Raw genomic sequence first — 21,548 nt, forward strand, 5'->3', positions numbered from 1 at the left:
GGGACTGAGGAAAAGTCAATTTCTGTATGCCCTTAACTTCGTTTATTGATGATAATCACTTAAGTCTTTCTACTCTCAATTTTCTTAATAAAAAATTCATAAAATTTGCAAGAATTTGATCTTGTGAGCATGCTTTACCAAGCACTCATATCTCTCTGCACAAAATTGCATTGTATTTTCACAAGGAAAATATAACTACAACAGCCAACTGGATTCCAAATTTACAACTCAAACAAGAGAACAAAAAGGAGCATCATTTATTCATGCATATACATACCAATAAATATACATACCAAAGGTTTTGTTCGATTCCCAGAATCTGATTGTTCACTAAGATGCTTCAACTACTCTGAAGGATCCAGATATAATTCTGCCCATGGCTCGTCTCTGTGTATTTGTAGCTACTCACTGTTCATCCATACTTCCCGGAGGAGCTGATACCTTACGTCACTTTGACTGCCATTTGCCCTTGATTTCCAGTTGGATTTTGTAGGGACAGGTGATGGCCTGAAGCCATCACTTATGATTGAAGATAAGGGTGAATTTAATTCTTCAAGCTCATCATCGCTGGTATGTGATTTTCTGAGCACCGAGGAGTTGCTTCTTCTCAGATGAGATTGATTGCCGACCTCTCCAAGAATGCTTGCAAGGGAAGCTGCTGGAGGTGGCGCATAGACTATAGGAGCTGCAATGCATGGGAAGTTTGTGATAGAGTCCTCCCCAGCTTCAAAGGGATCCTGAATCAAAGTAAAACCAAGAAGATTGCCATGACTATATTTAAAAATAGGTGATGGGTCATGAAGCTTGTCAGGTTAATCATCAGAGGCAGCAATGGATTTAGAATGGCATAGATGCCCACATAAAAAAAATGGTGTAGACTGTACCAAGCCTTTGTTTGCAAAAGGAAAATTATCATGCAGGATATATCCTGGGCTTATTGAAGTAAATTATAAATAAATGAGTAAACAAAATATATTAGATTCCTTTGGAATGGACTAACCTCAGAATCCAGGGCTTCAAACACCACTCCTGGAATTGGATCCGGACAGAACTCATCAGGGACAAAATTGTCAAGAACCCTTCTGATCAATGGTGCACCAAATGTAGGGCATACCTTCAAAATTAATAGCATTGTAGTGAGCACAAAGATATTACTCATGCAGACTTAAGACAAAATGGCATAGTTTTCAGGTTTGAACCTCTTTTCTGATGGACCTACTCAAGAGCATGTCCTTTGGAAGCATCATGAGATCACTCAAAGCATTAAGCAGATGGAAAGACTTGAATAACACATCTTGTCTCTCATCCTCAATATCATCATTCCCTTCTTCAAGCAAGTCATCCTCATCCATACCAAATAGGTCGGTAAGCCATCTAGACCAGTTTCCAATCTGTGATCCAGAAAACACAAAGGAGAATATTATTTAGTCAAAGGCAATCAGAATCCTCTTTTAACTCAAAACAATGTTGTCCGTTATGTTGTTATCACCATTTGATGGCTTGATGCCATCAGAGGTGGAATACAAGGTGCTGAGCATTCTGTGGGAAAATCCCACAGATTAAACAGAACTGAGATCCATAGATATATCTCAATCCGGTTTCCTGTATGACACCTGCACCAGTGAACATTTCCTCAAGATTCATTGCACTCTATTTGACATGAAAAAGAGAACTGAAATAGCAATGTATGTCAGTAGCAGGAGTTGATGCAAGGTCTTTATGGTGCCTAATAGGATTGTTTGAGAATATTTGCAAAGCTTAACATACGCAATTTCAAAGGAAAAAAACAGCCAGATCCTAGACAATCTTAGGATAAACCTCTATGTTTCATGCCAAAAAGGAAAAATTAAAAATTAAAACTAAAATTATAATAATAATAAAGACACATAAGACACAGACCGTGGAGTTAAAAATCAGATAATGATGGTAGAGAGAATGCAAGAAATGCAGCCATTCTAATATAGGGAAGAACAGTCCATTCCCACAAATAAGTGATACAATTACAAACAAGTTCTGTAAATAACTGTAATATGGCTAATAACCGAAGGGCATCGTGGCTTAGTCCTTCTGCGCAGTGAGTGGGTTACTCTTGGTCCCTCGTGTTCTATGTTATTGCCATTACAACTAACAATAAAATTAACAAGACAACAAAATTTGAATTTCTTACCACATTTTTCAGCTGTGCACCAGCACCAAAGCTGGATTTCCCAGCAGGAATGGGAAGAACTTTGGAATCACTAATGGGATCAGATACAGGATCTGTTGGGATCTCGTCAACAGATTCACGAAGAATAGCATTGAACATAGCCACATCTAGTCTAACCACACATTGCTCCATTACCTAGACACATGACAGAGGCACATCCTAATGTCAAATTTCTAGAGTAAGAAATGAAGCTTCATTAGTTTACAGTTCAAACTAAAATGGGACCATTAATAAAGCAATAACTTGGCTCTAGAAAATGTTGATAAGAGATGTTATCACTTGAAAAACAGCCATGAATTTGCATTAAATACCAATTTCTGCTGAAGAATTGTAGGTGATTCACCAACCAATCTGGCACACAAACACAGGACACAGCCACAAATGCATATTTTTTCAATAAAGAATTGCCCACCAATTAAGCATACAAACACAAACAGAGTTTTCTAACATAGTTTAGTTGAAGCAGAAAACTACAGACCCTGCACATGACTGTTTAATCAAAATATCTAATCAACTGAAATATAGTTCTAGGGATTTTTTTCTACAAAGGAAGAATTTCATTGCTGATAACCGGATATGATAGCTATACATATCAAAGACAATCAACTTACCACGTGGAATAACTGGATCAAAGTTTTGGCACTCACTGAGAGATCATGTTGAGGCCACAAATTATTTTGTGTGCTATACCGGGACTAAACTCTCAATGTAAGAGCTCTTGTGATCAATCATGTCTAAAAGGTAGGATTTTGCTGCTTGCATCATTTAATTATGAAGTGCTAATGTAGTTTCACATTTTTCTAAAATTTTTATTCTATGTGTTCATGTTCCTATAGATGCCAAAATATCATATAGTGTCATAGGTTTACTTAACAATATAGCCACAGCATTTTCCTTCCCCCGTTCTCCACATGCAAATCATGACAGGAAAAATGCAATTTATAGTTACCAAGCTAGCCAGCACAGGCAAGCAGCCACACTCATGTCCTCCTGCTCGAACAGGACAAAGTCTTTCACAGGCATCCTTGAAAGCTTTCTTCCAAAGGTCTAAGGCAAAATTCACTTGCTCCTGGTCAGATGAACCAGAAGTCCTTCCATAGCTTTTCCTTGAATCAGAATCTGTATCTCCATAAATTTCTTTCATAGCAGCAGATTGCATGTGTGGAGTCAAAGTCTGAGAGAGGGAGAGAGAGGCAGATCAGGTAATAATTAGAAATTGTGATCTGCTTTGAAAAGAAAGTTTTTGATATCTTGCATTTACAGAAAAATTCAACAGAAGAGGGGGATATGGAGGAATGACCTGCCACCAGACAGACTCAATAATTCGGGAGAAGATCCAAGCTTCAAGCTTTTCTAGTGCAGATATTAATGTATATGGGTCTTTCCAGTCACCAAGACTTGAAGCATTCTTGTTTTCCTTACTGCTGGGGGGGAATTCCTTCCATTTTAGTGGAGATAATCTCTGGTTATTTCCTTTTCCAATGCCATTCCTTTCGTTGGAAGATCCAGCAGAAAGTTTTTGCCTTGGGATCCCAATGGCTTGGCTTATAATTGCTCTCAACACAACAGCATTTGACAACCAAAAGGTCAACCTGCATTCAAGGATGAAAAAAACAAATAAGCTCTGAAGATACTCTACCGCTTGTAGTTAGGACTGAGGTTTCGTTGGGTTATGAAAATTCTGGAAATAGGCTTTAACATCCTGCTTATAAAGCAGTAGTTTGGGTAGAATCCACAGAAAGGTAAACCAAGCCACACAGCTGTGAAGCTGTCAAACATCTTTCAGTGGACTATTCTTAGTTGTATTATGGAAGATGCCCTCTAATATCCTCGATCAATTAAGTAAGAAGATTCAAGTTCCAGTCCACCATGAGAAGTGGAAACCTTTTGAGCAAAGTCAACTTAACCTGCTATAAGCTTAAGGGGTTTATCACTTCAAAATAGTAACAAGAATAAATGATAAAGACTAGACAAAGAAGGATGCTTGAGGGAAATGCAGAAAATAGCATGATTCTGAAATACCTTGGAACATCATTGCCACATGCTTTTGCAACCAAAGCTAATCCTGAAACAGCACTTCTAGCTGCACTGGCTCTCCTTGATTGTGAACTCTCTCTGCAAGCATGAAGATACATCCTAGATAGGCGCCGAGCTGGGGCATGTACCTTATTCATGGAACTTCCATGCTCAGCAACAACTGAGTAAAGAGCTGCCTCTATGGCAGCAGCTTCTCTCAATTCTCCCTCAAGCATCTTTATTTTGTCCTCCAATTGCTGTATTTTTCTTTCAGAAAAGGTGTTTCTTGTCTCCGTATAGATTATAGTGTCTTTTCTTCCGCTGCCTATGAAGCCTCTTGCTCCATTCTGTCTATCTCCCAGAACTCCAACTTCCTTTGCTTCTTCAATGAACTGGTTACCACCCACCAAATTGTTGCTTCTAGCTGAGTCTGATGACGATCGAACAGATTTCACATGTTTTAATCTATCACTACTTAGGATATTGCTCTTCAGTTCATGATTTCCCCAGCTGAAAGAAAGTGTATCACTTCCTGATGAGGCTTGCTTTCTGGTAGCATCTAGTGAAACTCTATTAGATGGTTCCTCTTCTATAGAATGCTCTTTCTCTTCCAAGTTTTCTCTTTCCTGTCTATATTCTTTTTGTTCCTTTTCATCTCTGTCCTCCATGGGACCATTGTCAGTAGTTACACCTTCCTCCAGGCCATTTTTTATGGGCCTCCTCACTTCCTCTTCATACTCCTCTCTATTTGCTTGAGAATTAGCAGAATTTGCAAAACTCAATTTCTCAACTGCATGGGAGTTGATGCCAGGGGATGCCACTTTGGCTAGAAAACCATTTGATATTTTCTCCCCGGTGCTCTGTTTAGCATTACCACCAGTTTCAGTTTTGCCACTAGGAACCTTTTCATGAGCCTCCCGGGGCAAATCTTCATGGTCATTGCTTCGGATGCTGGTATTAGACTCTTCTTCCATTCTTTCATAAACTATGGATGAGGAAGACGAATGACTGCTGAGGGTAAGAATCCTTTTTGGAGTTGATGTACTAGACTCAGGGGAGTCAGGTAAAGAAGGATGACCATTTACAGGGCTCCCCAGATCAGAAGACAAGTCTATTGATGACATGCAAGATGAATTCCCCTCCAGACTTGGATGTGGTTCAATTATTGGTGTCGTGTCCGAATTTGTGAGTCTCAGCTTTGAATCTGAGGCTTGTTCCTCATTACCGCCTCCTGTGTTATTATTCACCCTCTCTGACCCATTCTGAAATTCAAATGCCAGTTTGCCATTTAACAAGAACTTTGTATACTAATTTAACAAGATAAAAACTAGATTCATGAATAATTCTTCCCGAACGTTTAGATCAGATAATGGACTCCATTTAGGCAAGACACTCCAACTTTGATTTCCCTAACTGGGAGGCAAGCGACTTATGCATACATCAAATTTCTCAGAACATAATAAACTGCTCAAGGTACCAGAAAAGGGTTGCACATAACAAAACCAGTCCAGACTTCAGTCAAAATAGGATCAGAGTGAATATTTCAAATCAATAAGAAAACAGAATGAATTAAACAAGTACAAATACCTTTTCATTTTGATGTGGTAAACCCCCATTAGACTGGACAGCAGTGGAAACAGCCAGAGATGAGTGTGAGGAAACATCATCATCAGTAGAGGAGGTGATCTCAGCTTCCTCAGCATATTCTTCATTGATCAAAGCAGAAACAGACTCTCCACCAGTCTTGTGAAGGGATGCTTCTTTTAACAGGTTGTCCCTTGATGAGGAACTGGTGCGACCTTTATCAACTGGCTGGATTTTAAGGAATAAAACTGGTTGAGCAGTGTTCCTAAAGCTCCTCTTGCAATTCATGGGAATACTTATGCTTGAGATTTCCCTAATAATGCCATAGTCTGCCAAGTCTAGAATGGCAGTTCCTAACAGCTGACCTCTCACAGTCTTATCCCTCCGTGGCTCATACAAATTAAAATCTAAGCAATTTTTGTGGAAGGTATCAGCATCCCCACTTTTGAGGGCAAATTCCCTGACTAAAGTCACAGACAGCCGAAAAGACTCATTGAATTCAATTTTCCCATCACCAATACCAGACCCCAGTGCAGGTATGACAGAGCTCGTAGACCCAGAAGTCCGATCACCATGTTCCCATTGGATCAGGACAGCACGTTGGGACCTCAGAGATTGAGATGGTGGCCAAGGCTTAATCTCCTGAATATGGATTAGATAATCTACATGAACTGAGCCACTTTTTCTGTTGTTTGTTCTCACCCCTAGAACCATGGTTGCAGAATACTGGTAATTCTTTGACGGGGAATGCCGCACCAATGTGTTTAAGATATATATTCATTCACAAGGCTCCTGAGTGAGAGAATAAAACCCATGCTTCAGCAGAAAAATTCTTGAACCAGAAATAATATATTCTATATGTAGATGGCAAAAGCCAGTTGACAGTATGCTCTCAAAGAAGCTTTTCCAATATTGTAGTACTATGTATTTAGTTGGTTGCTAGGAAAATGTAAGAAAACAAGAGAAAGCTCTGATCTCAAATTTGTCACTATTTTGGATATTTGGCTCCATTGGGATCTCCAGAGTACAATGGAACCAGTCCAAAGGAAAACTACAGAAAATAAGTTGAGAAATTAATTCATTTGAAATATTTTAATTGACTTTTCTTTGCCTCCTCTCTCTGAGATCCAAACAGAGAGATAGGAAACAGAAAACTCCACCAAACTGAGCCCTATACAGCCCATGCAGTTCAGTTGAGTCCAGGTTTCCATTTTCTTAAAAAGAAAAACATTAAACTCCAATTTTTTTCTTTACTTTCCCTACATTTTCTCGGAAACCAAGCAGCTAGAGAAATCTACTTTTCAAGAAAGGATTAAAGAGCAGCACGGTCGGCTTATTTAAGATCGTCCCCAACAACAACAACAACAACAAAAAAAAAAGAAAAAAAAAAAGAAAAAAAGAAAAAAAGAAAGACTCAGAAAATAAATGCATTCACATGAAAACCCATTAAATTATGAGAGTAAAAAATTAAGAAAAAAAAATTAAATAGTAGAAGCTTCGGAAATGAAGGAAAGCAACACATAAACTTCAAGAAAAAATGGAACTCAAAGACTGCAAAATAAAAACTAAAAAAAATCTCTCCTGAGACTCTCAGCTGATCAAAATGCACGTGCAAAACGAAAGCTAAATCAGCAATACAACGCTTTGAAAAACCAAAACAAGATCTGTTTGAAGCTCATTCCACACCAAAAGCATCCCAATCTCAGTAAAACGAGACTGCAACATTTTCTTCAGTACCGAAACACTTCACAAAATTTAATTTTTCTTTCTGTATTTCCACATCAGATCAAGAACATTTCCCACAGATTCATCACAATGCCACCACCACCACAAAAAAAAAAAAAAAAAAATGCAAACTACATACAAAATTGACAAAAAAGAATCAGCCAAAAACTTCTCTAAACAGGAAAATTCATGAAAAATAAGACTTACCGGAGAAGTCAACTGCGGGAGAATCGGAGTAATGCCGAAAAAAAGAAACGGCCACATATTTCGTATAGAAGGCTCGGCCATGGGACTGAAATATCTGAGTCTGAGGTAGTGACGGAAAAAAATTGAGAATGTCTGAAAAAAAAAATAGAAAAATTAGAAAAAGCGGAGATAGCTGACGACGACTCCCAGGTTTTTTCTATGGAGTAAATATTTAAGTTACTTTAGAGGGGCCGAAGTGCACCGGCAATTATCAAATCTGGCGTGCGAACACGACGTCGTTTTAGCTTTGTTTGGTACCGATGCTTTGGTGGAAATGATGGCCTATAACAAATATTGTAGACCAGTGCTTTGCTCACGAATGGTACTTCACTCGCGAGTGCGCCACACGCTCTTCATCTAGAGAACTCCCCGCCACCGACCACAGCCGGTTATTTATGGATCTGGATATAAATTAATTTAAGGAAATTTTAACCGACACTCCTTTGCGATAATTTTCTATTTTTAAATTTAGTTAACAGGTGAAATTAAAGTTAATACCATGATTTTTAAACAACAATGAAAAATTCTTATAAAAATTAAATTAATATTTTTTATTTTATAATAATTTTGTTAAATAAAATTAGGTAAATTAATATAAAAACTCGCATTAATCTACTGTCCAAATTAAAAAAAACAATCAATTCAAATTTGACTTCTAATCCGAGAGATACTCGACCCTGACTCAATCCAATTTATTTTTTTAAACTTGGTTTGATTGGATTGCATAATTTAAAATTCGTTTATATTGAATTTTTTTTAAAATAAATTTTTTATATATTTATATCAAAATTTAAATAATAAATAAGACAAATTTTCAAGATAATAAAAAAATAAACTTATATACTTTTTTAAAAAATAAAAAAATTAAATGAGATAATTATAATTTGATATTTTTTTTAATCTAAAAAAATCAGTATTATTATATAAGATATAGCATTACAAATATTATAAAAATAATAAATTTGGCTTCTAATTAAGCTCGAATTGTTTAAATATTGATTTGAGTCCAACCCAAAATCACATTTGGATTGAGAAAAATTAACCTAAATTCAATTTAAGTAATAAAAATGTTTGTTTACGCCCATCTAAACACCGAGTTAGGTTTGGGTTGGATCAGATCAACCCGTCCAAGTTGTACCATTAATTAATTTTATTAAAAAAAACTTATTAGAAACCGATCCAAATACAAATTAAGGTGGTGTTGGCTTTTTTAGAGCCCGTTTGGTAGTGATTCTAGTGGAAGTGTTTTTATTTGAAGTGTTTTCTGCTATGGTGTTTCTGTGAAAAACACTTTTATGATAATCAGAAAAAATGATTCTAAAATGTTTCTGATAATATATTGTATAAATATAAAAACACTTTTAATATTAATAAATTACCAAAAAAGACATACAATTTTAATTAAAAAAATGATATGATAAACAAAAAAAACTTTTTATTAATGAAAAAACATCTAAATCACTAAAAAAATAACATTGAATAAAAGATAATTTTAAAATTAAAACAATATATGATTACCTATTAATTTCTAAAAAAAAAAAAAGACTTTTCTAATTAAAAATAATAATTTTTTTATCACTATACTAAAATTTTAAAAAATATTTACAAAAAACATCTAAATCAATAAATAAAAAAAAGATTGAATAAAAGATAATTTTAAAAGTAAAACAATATATGACCACCTATTAATTTCTAAAAAAAAAAAAGATTTTTCTAATTGATTTATCATTGGGGGCATTTTTGGAATATTTCAAAAAATTGAAGTGTTTTTTAAAAAAAAACACCTGTCAAGTGATTCTCTAAAAATCACTTCAAGTGTTTTTCCAGATTTTCAAAAGTGTTTTTTAAAATTTGCCAAACACTTTATTTTCATCCAAAAACACTTAAAAGTGTTTTTAAGGGTAGAAACACTTTTAAAAATCACTGCCAAATGGGCTCTTAGTTTTTTGCTAAAAACAATTTGTTTTTAAAATTTAGATTATTTGTTTTACTATTTTTTTATAACTTATTATAAACTTTTTACTAAATAAAAAAAATCAAAATATTTAATTTTTTTTAAATAAAAAAAATATATTGATTTTATTTTACTTTTTAATATTTGATATAAATAAAATACTATAAAAATAAACAACATAATATTTAATAATACAAAAACAACCTAATATTTAACACTATTTAAAATTAAAGTCCCATTTAAAATTAAATAAAAAACAAACCCTACCTAATCAATCACACCTGTATCAATTGAAGATTCAATTGAATTCAATTCATAAAGGTAGGGAGAGTGCGCGTGGGGAAAACGCGAAGACAGGATAGTGGGGGCGTGGGCGTCGTTTTCAGGAATTGGTTGGATGCTTGCGCCGACACAAAGCTGTGGGCATTGGTAAAAAAGGCCAATGCCCTAGGCTCCATGCATACCCACTCATCCACCGTCCTGGACCCTCTCCTCTCTCGGTTTGTTTCCTTTTTCTTCCAAAATTATATGCGATGCCACTTCATCAGCACACTTAATATAAATTCTGTACTTTCAATTAAATTAAATCCCATTAATGGGGGTGTGAAATTGCATCCATTAAAGCTGCATATGATGAGGCCTTTGGGACTTATCAATTATTACGCTACATATTGTATTCATAGAAAAGTACATCAATTCTATTCTACTTTATTATTTATATTTTATATTCTACCCTCGGCTGTGATGTTAGGAAGTTGAGGTGAGCTTGTCACCAGCTAGCTTGAACTGCGGTCAAGCTATAGAACACGCAAGTTACCTAACCACCGCCACGACTACCACCCCCATTTTTCCATTTTTGTCCTTTTTGGGTTTAATATAGGCTCACGTGTTCGCCAATTAATTACACATTTAGGAACTGTTTGGCTTTAATTCTAAGCAAATGATGCAGCATTATTCATTTGAAATGTTGGTCATATCTTTCCTGTTTTCATTCATTATTTTCTCATGCATCATTCTATAACCAAATCATTTTCCTTTTTCAACTCTTTGAAATACAACTCATAACTCAATAGCAGTGGCCATCAATCATCATTCATGGATCAACTTCTGCTTCAAAATCCCTATAATGGCAACAGCAATGTATGAAAAGTGAAAACAAGAACAAACTTTCTAAGCTAATATCAGCTAGTATGGGGATGGCATGGCATGGCATGACATTTAGCATTTACAATTGTACATTGCAGAGATGGGACTGAGGGAAGGCAGCCCAATTATGTATAGGGATGCTTTATGTGTTGAGAGAGACACTCTTAAATATGGTTATATTGGCTACCTTTTCATGCAAGATGAATGGTGATGAAGTAGCTGTGGGGTGTGACTCTGCCACATGAAATTATGTTTGGGATGCTCCATCAGATTTTTGATCAGCATCAGCTGTGGCCTGGACTTGAGCTGCATACTGCAGGTTCCAAAGTACATCCTCAAATGAGGGACGGGTAGATGGTTCAGGAGAGACACATTTGCTTGTGATTGATACCACAATTGATAATGATTCTTGTGAGGATGTGGTTAGTACAATTGGATCCACGATTCGCTTCCGACCGTCTTGACTCCCAAAGGATGCCTGCAACAGGTAAAACCAGGTCTTGGAAATCTACAATCTCAAGCGAGCTAAAAATGTCAACATTCTTTTGAAATTTTGAAATGTTGTGTAATTCAAGTCATTCAATTGACATACTTAGGAATTGTATCTTCCAAACTTTTTCAGCTAAATGTCTATCTCAAATTTGAAATCAAGACAATAAAAATCAAAATAATCTCATTTTGATAATGACAAAGAGAAAATTAATTGTGGACTCCAGCCTACTGGGTGTCAATACATGCCCTGTGGTCCCTTCAACCATGAACCCACAATAAGGACCTTACTTAAAAGATCTTTACCATGCTCATTAATACAGAAGCCTATCCTAGGTGGTGTTGCCAAGACCTTGTAACTTCAAAACCCTCAAAGGCAATCGTGGTGGCTGCTAGTGGCTAGTGTAAAGGTCAAGACATCAAGGTATGAGCATCAATCCTATATGGGGGTGTCAAAGAGGAAACTCTGTTCCATGGACAAAGCTTACCTCGATGATGACCCATGATCAATGTCCACTCAATATGCCTCTTTGGCTTGTGTAAACCCAATTCTTCTTAAACTTCTTGTGGGACAAACTATAAAAGGCTAATTTGGCCCATTAGGCTGCACATGCCAAGGGCTGCAATTCTCTTTAGTCCTGCAGGCCAGCCCAACCAGATCTCACCCATCAGAACCTATTAATAAGGGCCCACACCACATTGGGCCAAGAACACTCTCCCATTCCCCAGGGCTTGCTGCATCTCTCAACTCTCAGTCCTCTCAAATGCCCCATTTTCCATAGGTTTTTATGGCCTATTTCCCACAACCAAGTGCCCCACTTCAAACAATTTCATAAACAAAAAAATTATTGGAGACTCAAGCTTGGAGAATAAAAGGCTAGTTATGATCATTTTATATATAAAGGTTACGGAAATGAATGCAAAAGAGCATCATAATCTTATTGAATAGAACTAGTTTGCAACCAAGTAAAACTTTAATGTACAAATTACCATTTCATTAAGCAGAAACGTCTCTCCTTTTCCAGTTACTATAGGGCCCACGAGTGATTCAAGCAAGATAAATCCGAAATTATAAACATCATCCTCTAATTGTTTCCTTTGCCTACACCAAAGGATGTCATCGAGTCAAAACCTTGTAGAGAATCACTGAAAGGTTAATTGCACCAACAATCAAATTTTAAAAGCTGAAAGCAGGTAAAAATATCCTCCAATATTTGGAAAATAAAAATGTTTTCGTTTTCATACATGTTATAGAGAAAATCTCACTGAAAATTGTTAAATAGGATTCTTACCATGGTTTGCCTCCTTCCTTCTTTGCCTAAAAATAAAACAGAAGATGTCAGAATAAACGGATAACAGTGATATTAAGAAGGGCCAACAAGTTAATCTAAACCAGGAAACATACATCAACTTTTTCATTCTCTTCCATAATGATGGACATCCCATAGTCACTCAACTTTGCTATCCTATGCTCGTCTAGCAATATATTATTTGTTTTCAGTCGGTTGTTAAAAGAACCTGGAATCACTCCAGTATGAAGAAAGTGAACAGCCTTTGCCACACCAATTAGAACCGCCAATCTATCTGACCACTTAAGAACCTTAGCCGGACAATTTTCTGCACACATCAGGGTTGGCTAGATAAGTTAGAAGCCTCCAATACATAAATTCAAATGTGTACCCAAAAAGTTGGTTACAAGCCATAATTCAAAAAGTCCAAAACAATCAGATGTCCAAATAAACCGGCCCATACAATTTCTTCTGACCATTCACATTTTTCTGAAAATGAAGGGCCAAATCTCAATGGTTAAAACCTAGCAAATACATATTTACACTAATAACTGGTCTAGGCAACCCCTTAGTTGGGGGATCTATACGGCCATGGTCCAACTCAGCACACCTTTATCCCAATTATTTGGGATCTGTTATATAAACTCCATTCCACCATTCTTTTATTTATAAGATATGCACTGTTTGGCCTCAAATATCTGTGTCTGCAGTATAATTTTATGAACCAATATGCTATGCTGACCTGAGAGATGAGTATGATAATTCCCATTGGGCATGTATTCATATATAAGAAAGAATCTATCAACATTGGAATCATCTTGTCCACCGCCATCAATGCAATGACCCAATAGGGAAACCAAATGTGGATGACGAAGTTTTGAAAGCAAATCCAGGCGAAGTTTAAGGTTTCGAATTGAATATTTCCTATACAAAGTTATAGTTCGTATGCCAACATATGCTCCATTTTCTAACTTTCCCTTGTAAAGCTGCAAAAGAAAAACAAAAGTGATATAGAGTTAAGTCAAAACAACATAATTGCAATCATAATATGGCCATGCCTCCAAGGATCATGAATCATAAATTGACAGAAACACCATCTTGGAACAATCCAAAGGCTTAGTTACGGTTACAGAGCATATTTAAGTTTCCAAGGGATACCTTGCCAATAGATCCTTCACCAAGAAATGTCATTGGATCAAAATTATTTGTGGCATCCTTTAACTCCTCTAAGGAAAATAATCGATATGTTGGGGAACCTTGTGTCCCAAGCTTTGCTGCTTGAGAAATGAATCCTGAAGAAAAAGAGAAAAGAAAAGTTAACCAAGCTAGGTTTTCACAAGGATCCATCAACCAGAGATACATTCTAATGATGAACTCTCTGAAAACATTTTGAAATATGAAATTGGTGTTGTACAAAATAGAAAATGTACTGCATTGAAACAGCAATATAGAACATACTAGCATTTGCAAGGAGCTCTGGTGAAATCCCTGTGGAAGAGTTCTCTTGTGCCAATTTTGGCATTGCAGGCTGCTCAAATGACCCTCTTGAAGGGTATTTTCTACACCTTCTACATAAAATGAATAATACAAATGCTAGAAAGGCCACGATGATAACAGCTCCTGCTATGGCACCAAGTAATACTCCTATTTCTTTTCCCTTGGATTGTTTTCCCTTTATATGGGCAGCTTTGCAGTATGATTCTTGATGCTGGTGTTGAGCATCTATAGAAAAGCAATTTCCACCAAACTTAACAACTCTCCTATCTGAAGCAATGCTCAAGCAAGAAGGAAGTACGCCCATTAACTTGTTTGAAGAAATGTCAACAAACCCAAGTTCATCTCCACAACTTAGACCGTCAGGAAGTGATCCACTCAGCATATTGGACGCTAAATTCAAATAACTGATATTTGCCATAGAGAACAATGCAGAGGGAGGTGTTCCAGTAAGAGAATTGAACGACAGATCAAGATGTTGGAGCTGAGCCAATTCTCCTAGTTGGGCTGGAATCTCGCCTGAGAAGGAGTTCTCACTTAGGAGGGCTGTAACCAGTCCTTTGGGCATGATGGGTAGTTCGGAATCCAAATGGTTATCTCTTAAATCCAATACATGCAGATTAGTTAAGGAACTCAAATCGGGTAATTTACCAGAAAGCTCATTGTGAGACAGAGCAACATCCGTGAGTGTTGCAATTCTGGATATAGAAGGAGGAAACTGACCCTTAAACCGGTTATTCCTCAAGCTCAAACTAGAGAGATTGGACAACGAATCCATCCAATCGGGGACACTGTCATTGAAGAAATTAGCATCCAATGTGAGGGTTTGGAGTTTCACCAAGGTAGATACCTTCGGTGGAATGGAACCAAACATAAAATTTGAGCTCAAATCCAATACTTCAAGTAAAGCCAACCTATGGATTTTATCAGGAAGTGGTCCCCAAATCCCCAAAGACACTAGACTAAGAACCCTTAAGCCCGATAACCTCGACAATGTTGTAACAAAAGAATCAATAGAGAAACCGTCAGACAGAGTCTCATTAGGAACTGCAAATCCGCTGAAATCACTAACCTTAACATGCTTATCTCCCATAATTTTGAGCTCACTGACAGAATTGTCTTGGCATGTGATGGCCATGTGTGGGGTTGAAGCCAGGTTACAGAAGTCTCCACTGTAATTCTCCCAAATTTCCAGTGCCAGAGGGTATTCCAAATGTTTCCTTAGCTGCAGTAGCGCTTGAGTTTGAGAGCTTTGCATTTGATGGGTGTGAGAAATAAAGAAAACCCAAAAAAGAAAAGCCAAAAAAACCAAGTTCAACAGCCCCATGAAAAGTACCAAGACTTTTTTTTTTTTTCACAATGGTGAATGGAGGAACCCTAGAAGGAAAACAAGAACAGAAGAAACAGAAACGGACCCATTACAGCAAAAGACAACCCCACGAAGGATTTCATCCTGAAACCTTGGTTTTCCATGAATCAGCACAAACCCAAGAAGAAAACTAACGAAGCCCTCACCTCAAATCCCACCTCAGAAGCTCACAGCTCACATGACTCATGAGACCCTTTTAAACACCTTCACTCCTTATCAAATTTACAGCCAAACCCGTTGAGCAATAAAAGCAGAAATACAAGAAAAGGCAAGAAAATCCTCACTAAAAGATTCAAAGAACACGCTTCCCCTACAAAGATGGAAGCTAAAACCAGTTAGTCAAAACCCCATGAAAATCAAACAAAAACTAACATGCACGAACAAGCCCAGCTGGTGATCAAAAGAATGTTGTTTTCTCAACGATTCAAGTTGTCCGAAGAAATCTAAGAACAACCCAGGAAGCAAAAACAGGAGACAGACTCGGGGAAAGAGAAAACACCAAGCTTCGCTGTTAAGAACATAAGCACATACATGAATGGAGGTAGTTGGAAAGGCAGTAACAGACAGTGATAAAGCATTTAGTGCTACTACCCTTGAAGGTTGTGAAAGGTCTTTGACATTAATGTGGAGTGGTTTCTCCACTATTCCCCACACAGACAAAAACAGACACCAGCACTTCCAGTGAGAAAAACGAAAATGGAAGACACAGTGTGGGCATTCACCGAGTCCCCATGTGTTTTGGGTTCATAGGAAAAGAGAAAAATGGAACAAAAAATAAAAAAATCTCAACGAAAGCCTGCTTCCTCCATTGGCTTTCTTAGTGGTGGTGCCTCCCGTGAATGTCCAAGGCTTTGTGGTGGTAATTGCAGAAATGCCATCACGTGGCTCTGTATTCTCTCACTTTCTGAAAAGAAAATGATGGATTCAATCCCATGTAATTTTCTAATTTTCAATCATTTTTTGAGCTACTCCCAAAATGTTATTATTATCAAAAAATAAATTGAAGAATAAATGCCAAAATTTTATTATTGTTTAATTAATACATGAAAAAAATTGATTCAGTTAATGAGCATTCAAGTGGTATAAAATGGTGGACATTGAAGAAAGATTTAGATTTATTAAAGAGATATTATTATATGAAATAATGAAAGCATATTTTCATGTATATATATATAAAACTAAATTATTAAAGTAGTAGTTGAAGGGAAGAGGGGCAGTGGGGCAGTGGTGGAATAATTTAAAAGGGTGAATCCAATTGATTAAGTAGTATATGGAAGAGCCCAATCATGCAAAGACTATAGAAAAGGGGGGACAAGTCTTTGGAACTTGGACCTAGTATTTGAGGGCCCTAGACAGCCTGTCATGAATACAAGACCAGCTTGTACCAATACCCCTCCAAACCTTAGAATCCCATGTTACAAAAGCTTATATTATGAAGAAATTATGAAAGAGTGATGGTAATAAATAATAATACTAAAATCAACAGGAGATTGTAGGAAAACAAAAGTGATAAAATGGAGAATCAAATGAATGACAGGTAAAGATTTTGTATGCTTTTTGAGGATTGAAAAGGAAAAGCTGAAGCATCTTGGGTTGAGAAGGGGCCTCTGTGTTTCCAAAGACAAAGAGGGTTTTGGTGGAATATTTGAAATTGGATTGGCAACAATGTGGGTTTTTTCTTTTTTCTAATTTCCCCATGTTAGTAGTGACTAGTGAGGCAACTTTGGATTAGATGGACCCCCACATCTTGATAAGGTGGAGGTTTTAGTTTTGGCCTTTTTTAGCAAAGAGAAGATAAGGGGAGTTTGATTCTAGCTCAAGGATTTTACTGTTGGGGTTCAATGTAGCTTTCAAAATGATTGCCCACCACAAAAAATAATAAAGGAATTGTCCCAATTTCTTAACCTTAACAAGCTTTTCTTACCATTTCTTTTTTTCATATTTTTTTTACAATATTGTTGATTGTTCGAAAAAAGAAAAAAAAAATAATTGATTGGTAAAAAGAGAGAGGAGAGAGGGGAGAGAGAGAAACCCCATTACGATTTTTTTTCTTCCATATTAAGTAGTTTGAGTGAAAACTTTTTGAGCTGGATTATGACATATTTACAGAAGAAAACAAAAATTGATTTTTCTTCTTCATTGGCTGAAGAACTCTCAGAGGTCATTTAAGCAAAATTTGAATAAAATTTACTTGATTTAACAACACTTTATAGCCACTCCCCTAAGCTTGACAAATGTTTATTGTCCATTTCCATCTAAAACAAAAGTTTTAAGTTTAATCAAACCTACTTTTACTTTTCTTAAACGCCAGTTTGTAGCCACTCTCTGAACTTGACAGTTACTTGTTGTCTTGTTTTATTGGAACTTACAAAATAATTAACATCAAACCAATCAATAATGATAATATCAATCAAAAGTAACATGGATTGGATTGTTTTAAATTGAGAGCCACAGAAGGGGACAGAGGCAAACCATAAAAAAAGTAACTGCTATGTTCAGAGATCAGCTTTGGGTTCTTTTTTAGTGACAATTGAGCATCTTCAGAGTAGAGGAGGAAGAGAAAGAAAAGGGAGAGAAGTGAGGGCGGTAGTGATAAATTAATGATAGAATGGGGAAAAGAGTCAAATGAAGGGACAAGGATTTGGGGACAATGTCAGATGAGTTTAGAGCAACAATCATAAAGTGGGCGCGAATCTGCTGTGAATTGGAATCCCGGAATAACTAATTCACCATCTTGGGTACCTTCCATTTATTTTTATTTTTATTTTTAGTCATAGGAAATTCTAAAATCAAAAGCATTTATAATTGTTCTTTTGTAGCTTCTAGTGCAGATTCAACCTACATCTTTTAAGGTTAGTCAGATTATGTGAAGCAGTTCCTCGTCTTTTATTCAGTCAGAGAATGTTCTTTCTACTTTCCCTTTTACCATTTCCTGTTTTTTGGATGAAAATGTGTGAACAGAGGTGGAAATGGTCTTCACAAGACAGGCTCCCAGTGAAAGCTTCCATTGTTTTTGTACATTTGGTAGTCCCCACCGCATCTTTTGGTTTTGTCTCTCATTCAAATTCAGTGATGCCAACAACCACCCAACCAAAAGATGATTCAGAGATAGAGTGTGATAAACCCCTTCAGTCTTTTGAGTTCCTACTGGGATTATTACAAAAGAAACTTCTATGTAGAAGCTCCCAAATCATGAATCACTTTCAAGCTATTAACCATATTCAACAAGAGAACTCTCTCTTTTTCTTTTTCTAGTGGGGTAAGAGGGCTGAAGATGCCAAGTGCTGAGCTTCCACAGCACAAAGAATTTTCATTTTGGCCTTAAAGAAGGTCCATGATAAGTTGCTTTCACCAAATTATTGAAATTTCTATCCAGTTCAACCACCTTCATGTTCTTAATTCAAGCAAGTCTACAATTTAACCATTTTGGGAAGCAATTGAATTCAATAATTTCAAGATACTCTAGTTAAACATCTCCTTCAAGGTAAAAACAAAAGTGCAACACTGTTTTGAACAACTTGATTCAATTTCTAAGCAATACAGAACTTGTACTGATTCATTATTTGAGGGGTATGCATGCTGAACCATCTTTTTCTAGAACCTTAGACAAGTATACAAACGAATCCAAACCGTGTTCATTGTTACTTTACTGTTTTTCTTGCTCTCCAAGATCTGTGATCTACAATATCAATAAAGGAGCAGATAAAATTAAGACTTCTGAATATAGAAATACAAAGGGCTTGAAGACCGTGAAGGAAAATTCAACAGGTAGATGAGAAAACCCAATCCCAGTATCTCTACTTGAATACAAAATGAATGGTGAAACTATCATCAATAATCACACATCTCAAAGGGGATAATAACATCAATTCTTTGTCTGAGAATTTAAAATGTAATAATGTATTCACCCAAATAATAGAGTTAACACTGTTCAGACAATCATTTACAAAGCTGATAAAAGAAGGTATTGTCACATTAGTAAAATGGGTACCAGTATTAGTGCTCCCTAAACCGAATTTGCTGTCAAGTCCCTCAATGAAGTGGTTAGAGGAGTTCCTTCTTCGATGGTTAAATTGATGTTATCTGATGAATGGATATAAACAACAAAACCATGGGGAACGGCAACAGTTGTTAGCACCACCTGATGAATGTATACTGTGAGTCCATTGCAGCTGCCAAGATTTTTGGAACTTCATTTGGTGTCAATTTTGAACAACTGCAATCCATCATTGAATCCTTGTAATCCCATGCCCTCCTGGTATGCCTTGATCACTTCAGGAGCATCATCCTTAAACGGGATCAGGAACTTTGTCTCAAATGTCTTCTTATCCAGATTCAATATCCAAACTACATCAAAGTTCTTCTTAACCTTCAGACCTTTGGATATTAAAACTTGCACAACTGAACATCTAGGAATGATTCTATTCACAAAACTAGTCAGAAAAAGATTTGGGCATTTGGCAACATCCGATGGCTTGAGACCCAACTTGTTGACAAAGAAATCCATAAACGCTGTAATCTTCTTCTCTGAGCACCACAGAACATTGGCTGTTTAACGAACGCTGAACGAAAATCATGCTCCGACCAACCAAAGCTCATATAGAGCTCGTGCTTTTTTTCCCAATCCATTTTGCCCATTACTGACAATGTCTGAACAGCCAAGACAAAAGTCGATTTCCTTGGATCAAAACCCATGTCTTTAACTGCAATGACTACCTTTTCAAACAAATCCGGTCTAGAAAAGAGTGATTTAGGTTGCATCACAATTAGCGAAACAATTCTAGGCTCCGGGACACCGTGGGCTCGCAATGTGTTCATGTTTGGCACAAGTTCTTTCTGTAAGTTATACCTAACAACGCGGCTGCAATGTTTCAGAGCCAAAATGACCTTCTCATTGGTTCACAAGGTCTTTAAGGAAATTAATGGTGAGCATAATTTGGTTCTCCAAGCTACTAAATAGAATTGACTTGTCTGAAATCAGAATGTAGGGTTGTAATGTAGGGTTTGGTGAACCCATGAGCTGTGAAGATCTCAAGAACCGAGTCTGATTTCTCTCTGCTCCGAATGTGGATCAACTTAGAAGCTGAGACAGCAGATTCCAAGGACAACCCGCATGAGTATCTGAGGTAAGAAACCGTCAGAGATTGTGAGATTAAACTGTTGTCTGAGATTGAATTCCTAGATGGTAGCGTTCGAAGATGACGCACAAGGGACATTCTTAAACAATCTCTAGTTCTGTGAAGCATTAGCGCTTTGTGTACGAAACCGAACACTTTGATGGGGTTTGTGAAATCCACTTACAGGAGAAGTTCAGATTTCGACATGAGTCTGGATTTGATGTTCCTCTTCGAGGGACAGCCCTAGCGAGGGACCGAGAGTTGGCTCACTGAGACAATTTAAGTTGTCTGAACGAGAAACAAAACGAGAACGCAGAGCGATGAGCTTAGCCGAGTCTTGAGTCTCGAGTCTTGCCACATGTTTGACCTTCTCCATGAGGACCCACCTGAGCCAGGATGGCATTTTAGCACAAGGGTGGTGGGCCTACTGGCGGCCCAATTCTTACTCATCAACAATGGTATTCTTTTACCTCCTATGTCCCAAGACTCCTAACCACCTTCGAAAGGTAATGCACTAATTTAATCCCACTCCTTTCCACTTCATCCATATGGATTCAATCCTTAAAATTTGATTTTTCTCAATCAGTTGATCAAACGAATGTTCAGACAATTGTTTTAAAAAATAATTTCTTATTCTTTAAAATAAAAAACTGTTTTCTAGACTTAAAAATGTGTTAGATAATTTTTTTTTTGACATAAAACAATTTTTTAAAAACGTTTTTTGAAAATAAAGTATTTTTGAAAACATATTTGAATTAACTTTGTTTATTTTATGAGAACTGCTTTAAAAAATAATCGTACATCTATGGAGAATGAATCAATGATTGAAAAGTGGCAATGGATTTGGCTACACAATTGAGTCAGATCTTGTGCATCGGATCATTATAAAGCTGTTGAAACATCGAACTTAGAA

General features: G+C 36.6%; 2 protein-coding genes across 4 annotated transcripts; both read right to left on the bottom strand.

Moving 5' to 3' along the window:
- Positions 1-154: 154 nt before the first annotated feature.
- LOC100266440 (uncharacterized) lies at positions 155-8,028 on the bottom strand. Of its 2 annotated transcripts, XM_059742876.1 has the most exons (10): positions 7,959-8,028; positions 7,739-7,870; positions 5,810-6,598; positions 4,229-5,484; positions 3,507-3,798; positions 3,156-3,380; positions 2,168-2,341; positions 1,200-1,391; positions 1,001-1,114; positions 155-737 (listed from the first exon to the last, which is right to left on the bottom strand). In XM_059742876.1, the coding sequence occupies exons 3-10, from the start codon at positions 6,518-6,520 to the stop codon at positions 402-404; spliced, it is 3,300 nt and encodes a 1,099-aa protein (XP_059598859.1). In that variant the 5' UTR covers positions 6,521-6,598; positions 7,739-7,870; positions 7,959-8,028; the 3' UTR covers positions 155-401. The 2 variants fall into 2 exon arrangements, with proteins under 2 accessions (XP_059598859.1, XP_010660786.1); XM_010662484.3 differs by having other exon boundaries at positions 7,739-7,963.
- Positions 8,029-10,793: 2,765 nt separating this feature from the next.
- Positions 10,794-16,528, bottom strand: LOC100261231 (probable inactive leucine-rich repeat receptor-like protein kinase At3g03770). Of its 2 annotated transcripts, XM_010662485.3 has the most exons (7): positions 14,114-16,528; positions 13,814-13,947; positions 13,398-13,641; positions 12,772-12,983; positions 12,659-12,684; positions 12,357-12,468; positions 10,794-11,355 (listed from the first exon to the last, which is right to left on the bottom strand). In XM_010662485.3, the coding sequence occupies exons 1-7, from the start codon at positions 15,474-15,476 to the stop codon at positions 11,125-11,127; spliced, it is 2,322 nt and encodes a 773-aa protein (XP_010660787.1). In that variant the 5' UTR covers positions 15,477-16,528; the 3' UTR covers positions 10,794-11,124. The 2 variants fall into 2 exon arrangements, with proteins under 2 accessions (XP_010660787.1, XP_059598488.1); XM_059742505.1 differs by lacking the exon at positions 10,794-11,355 and having other exon boundaries at positions 12,272-12,512; positions 14,114-16,374.
- Between the last annotated feature and the right edge of the window lie 5,020 nt (positions 16,529-21,548).

The sequence above is a fragment of the Vitis vinifera genome, chromosome 14 (genome assembly GCF_030704535.1).
Source record: "Vitis vinifera cultivar Pinot Noir 40024 chromosome 14, ASM3070453v1".
In the NCBI taxonomy this organism is placed as follows: domain Eukaryota; kingdom Viridiplantae; phylum Streptophyta; class Magnoliopsida; order Vitales; family Vitaceae; genus Vitis; species Vitis vinifera.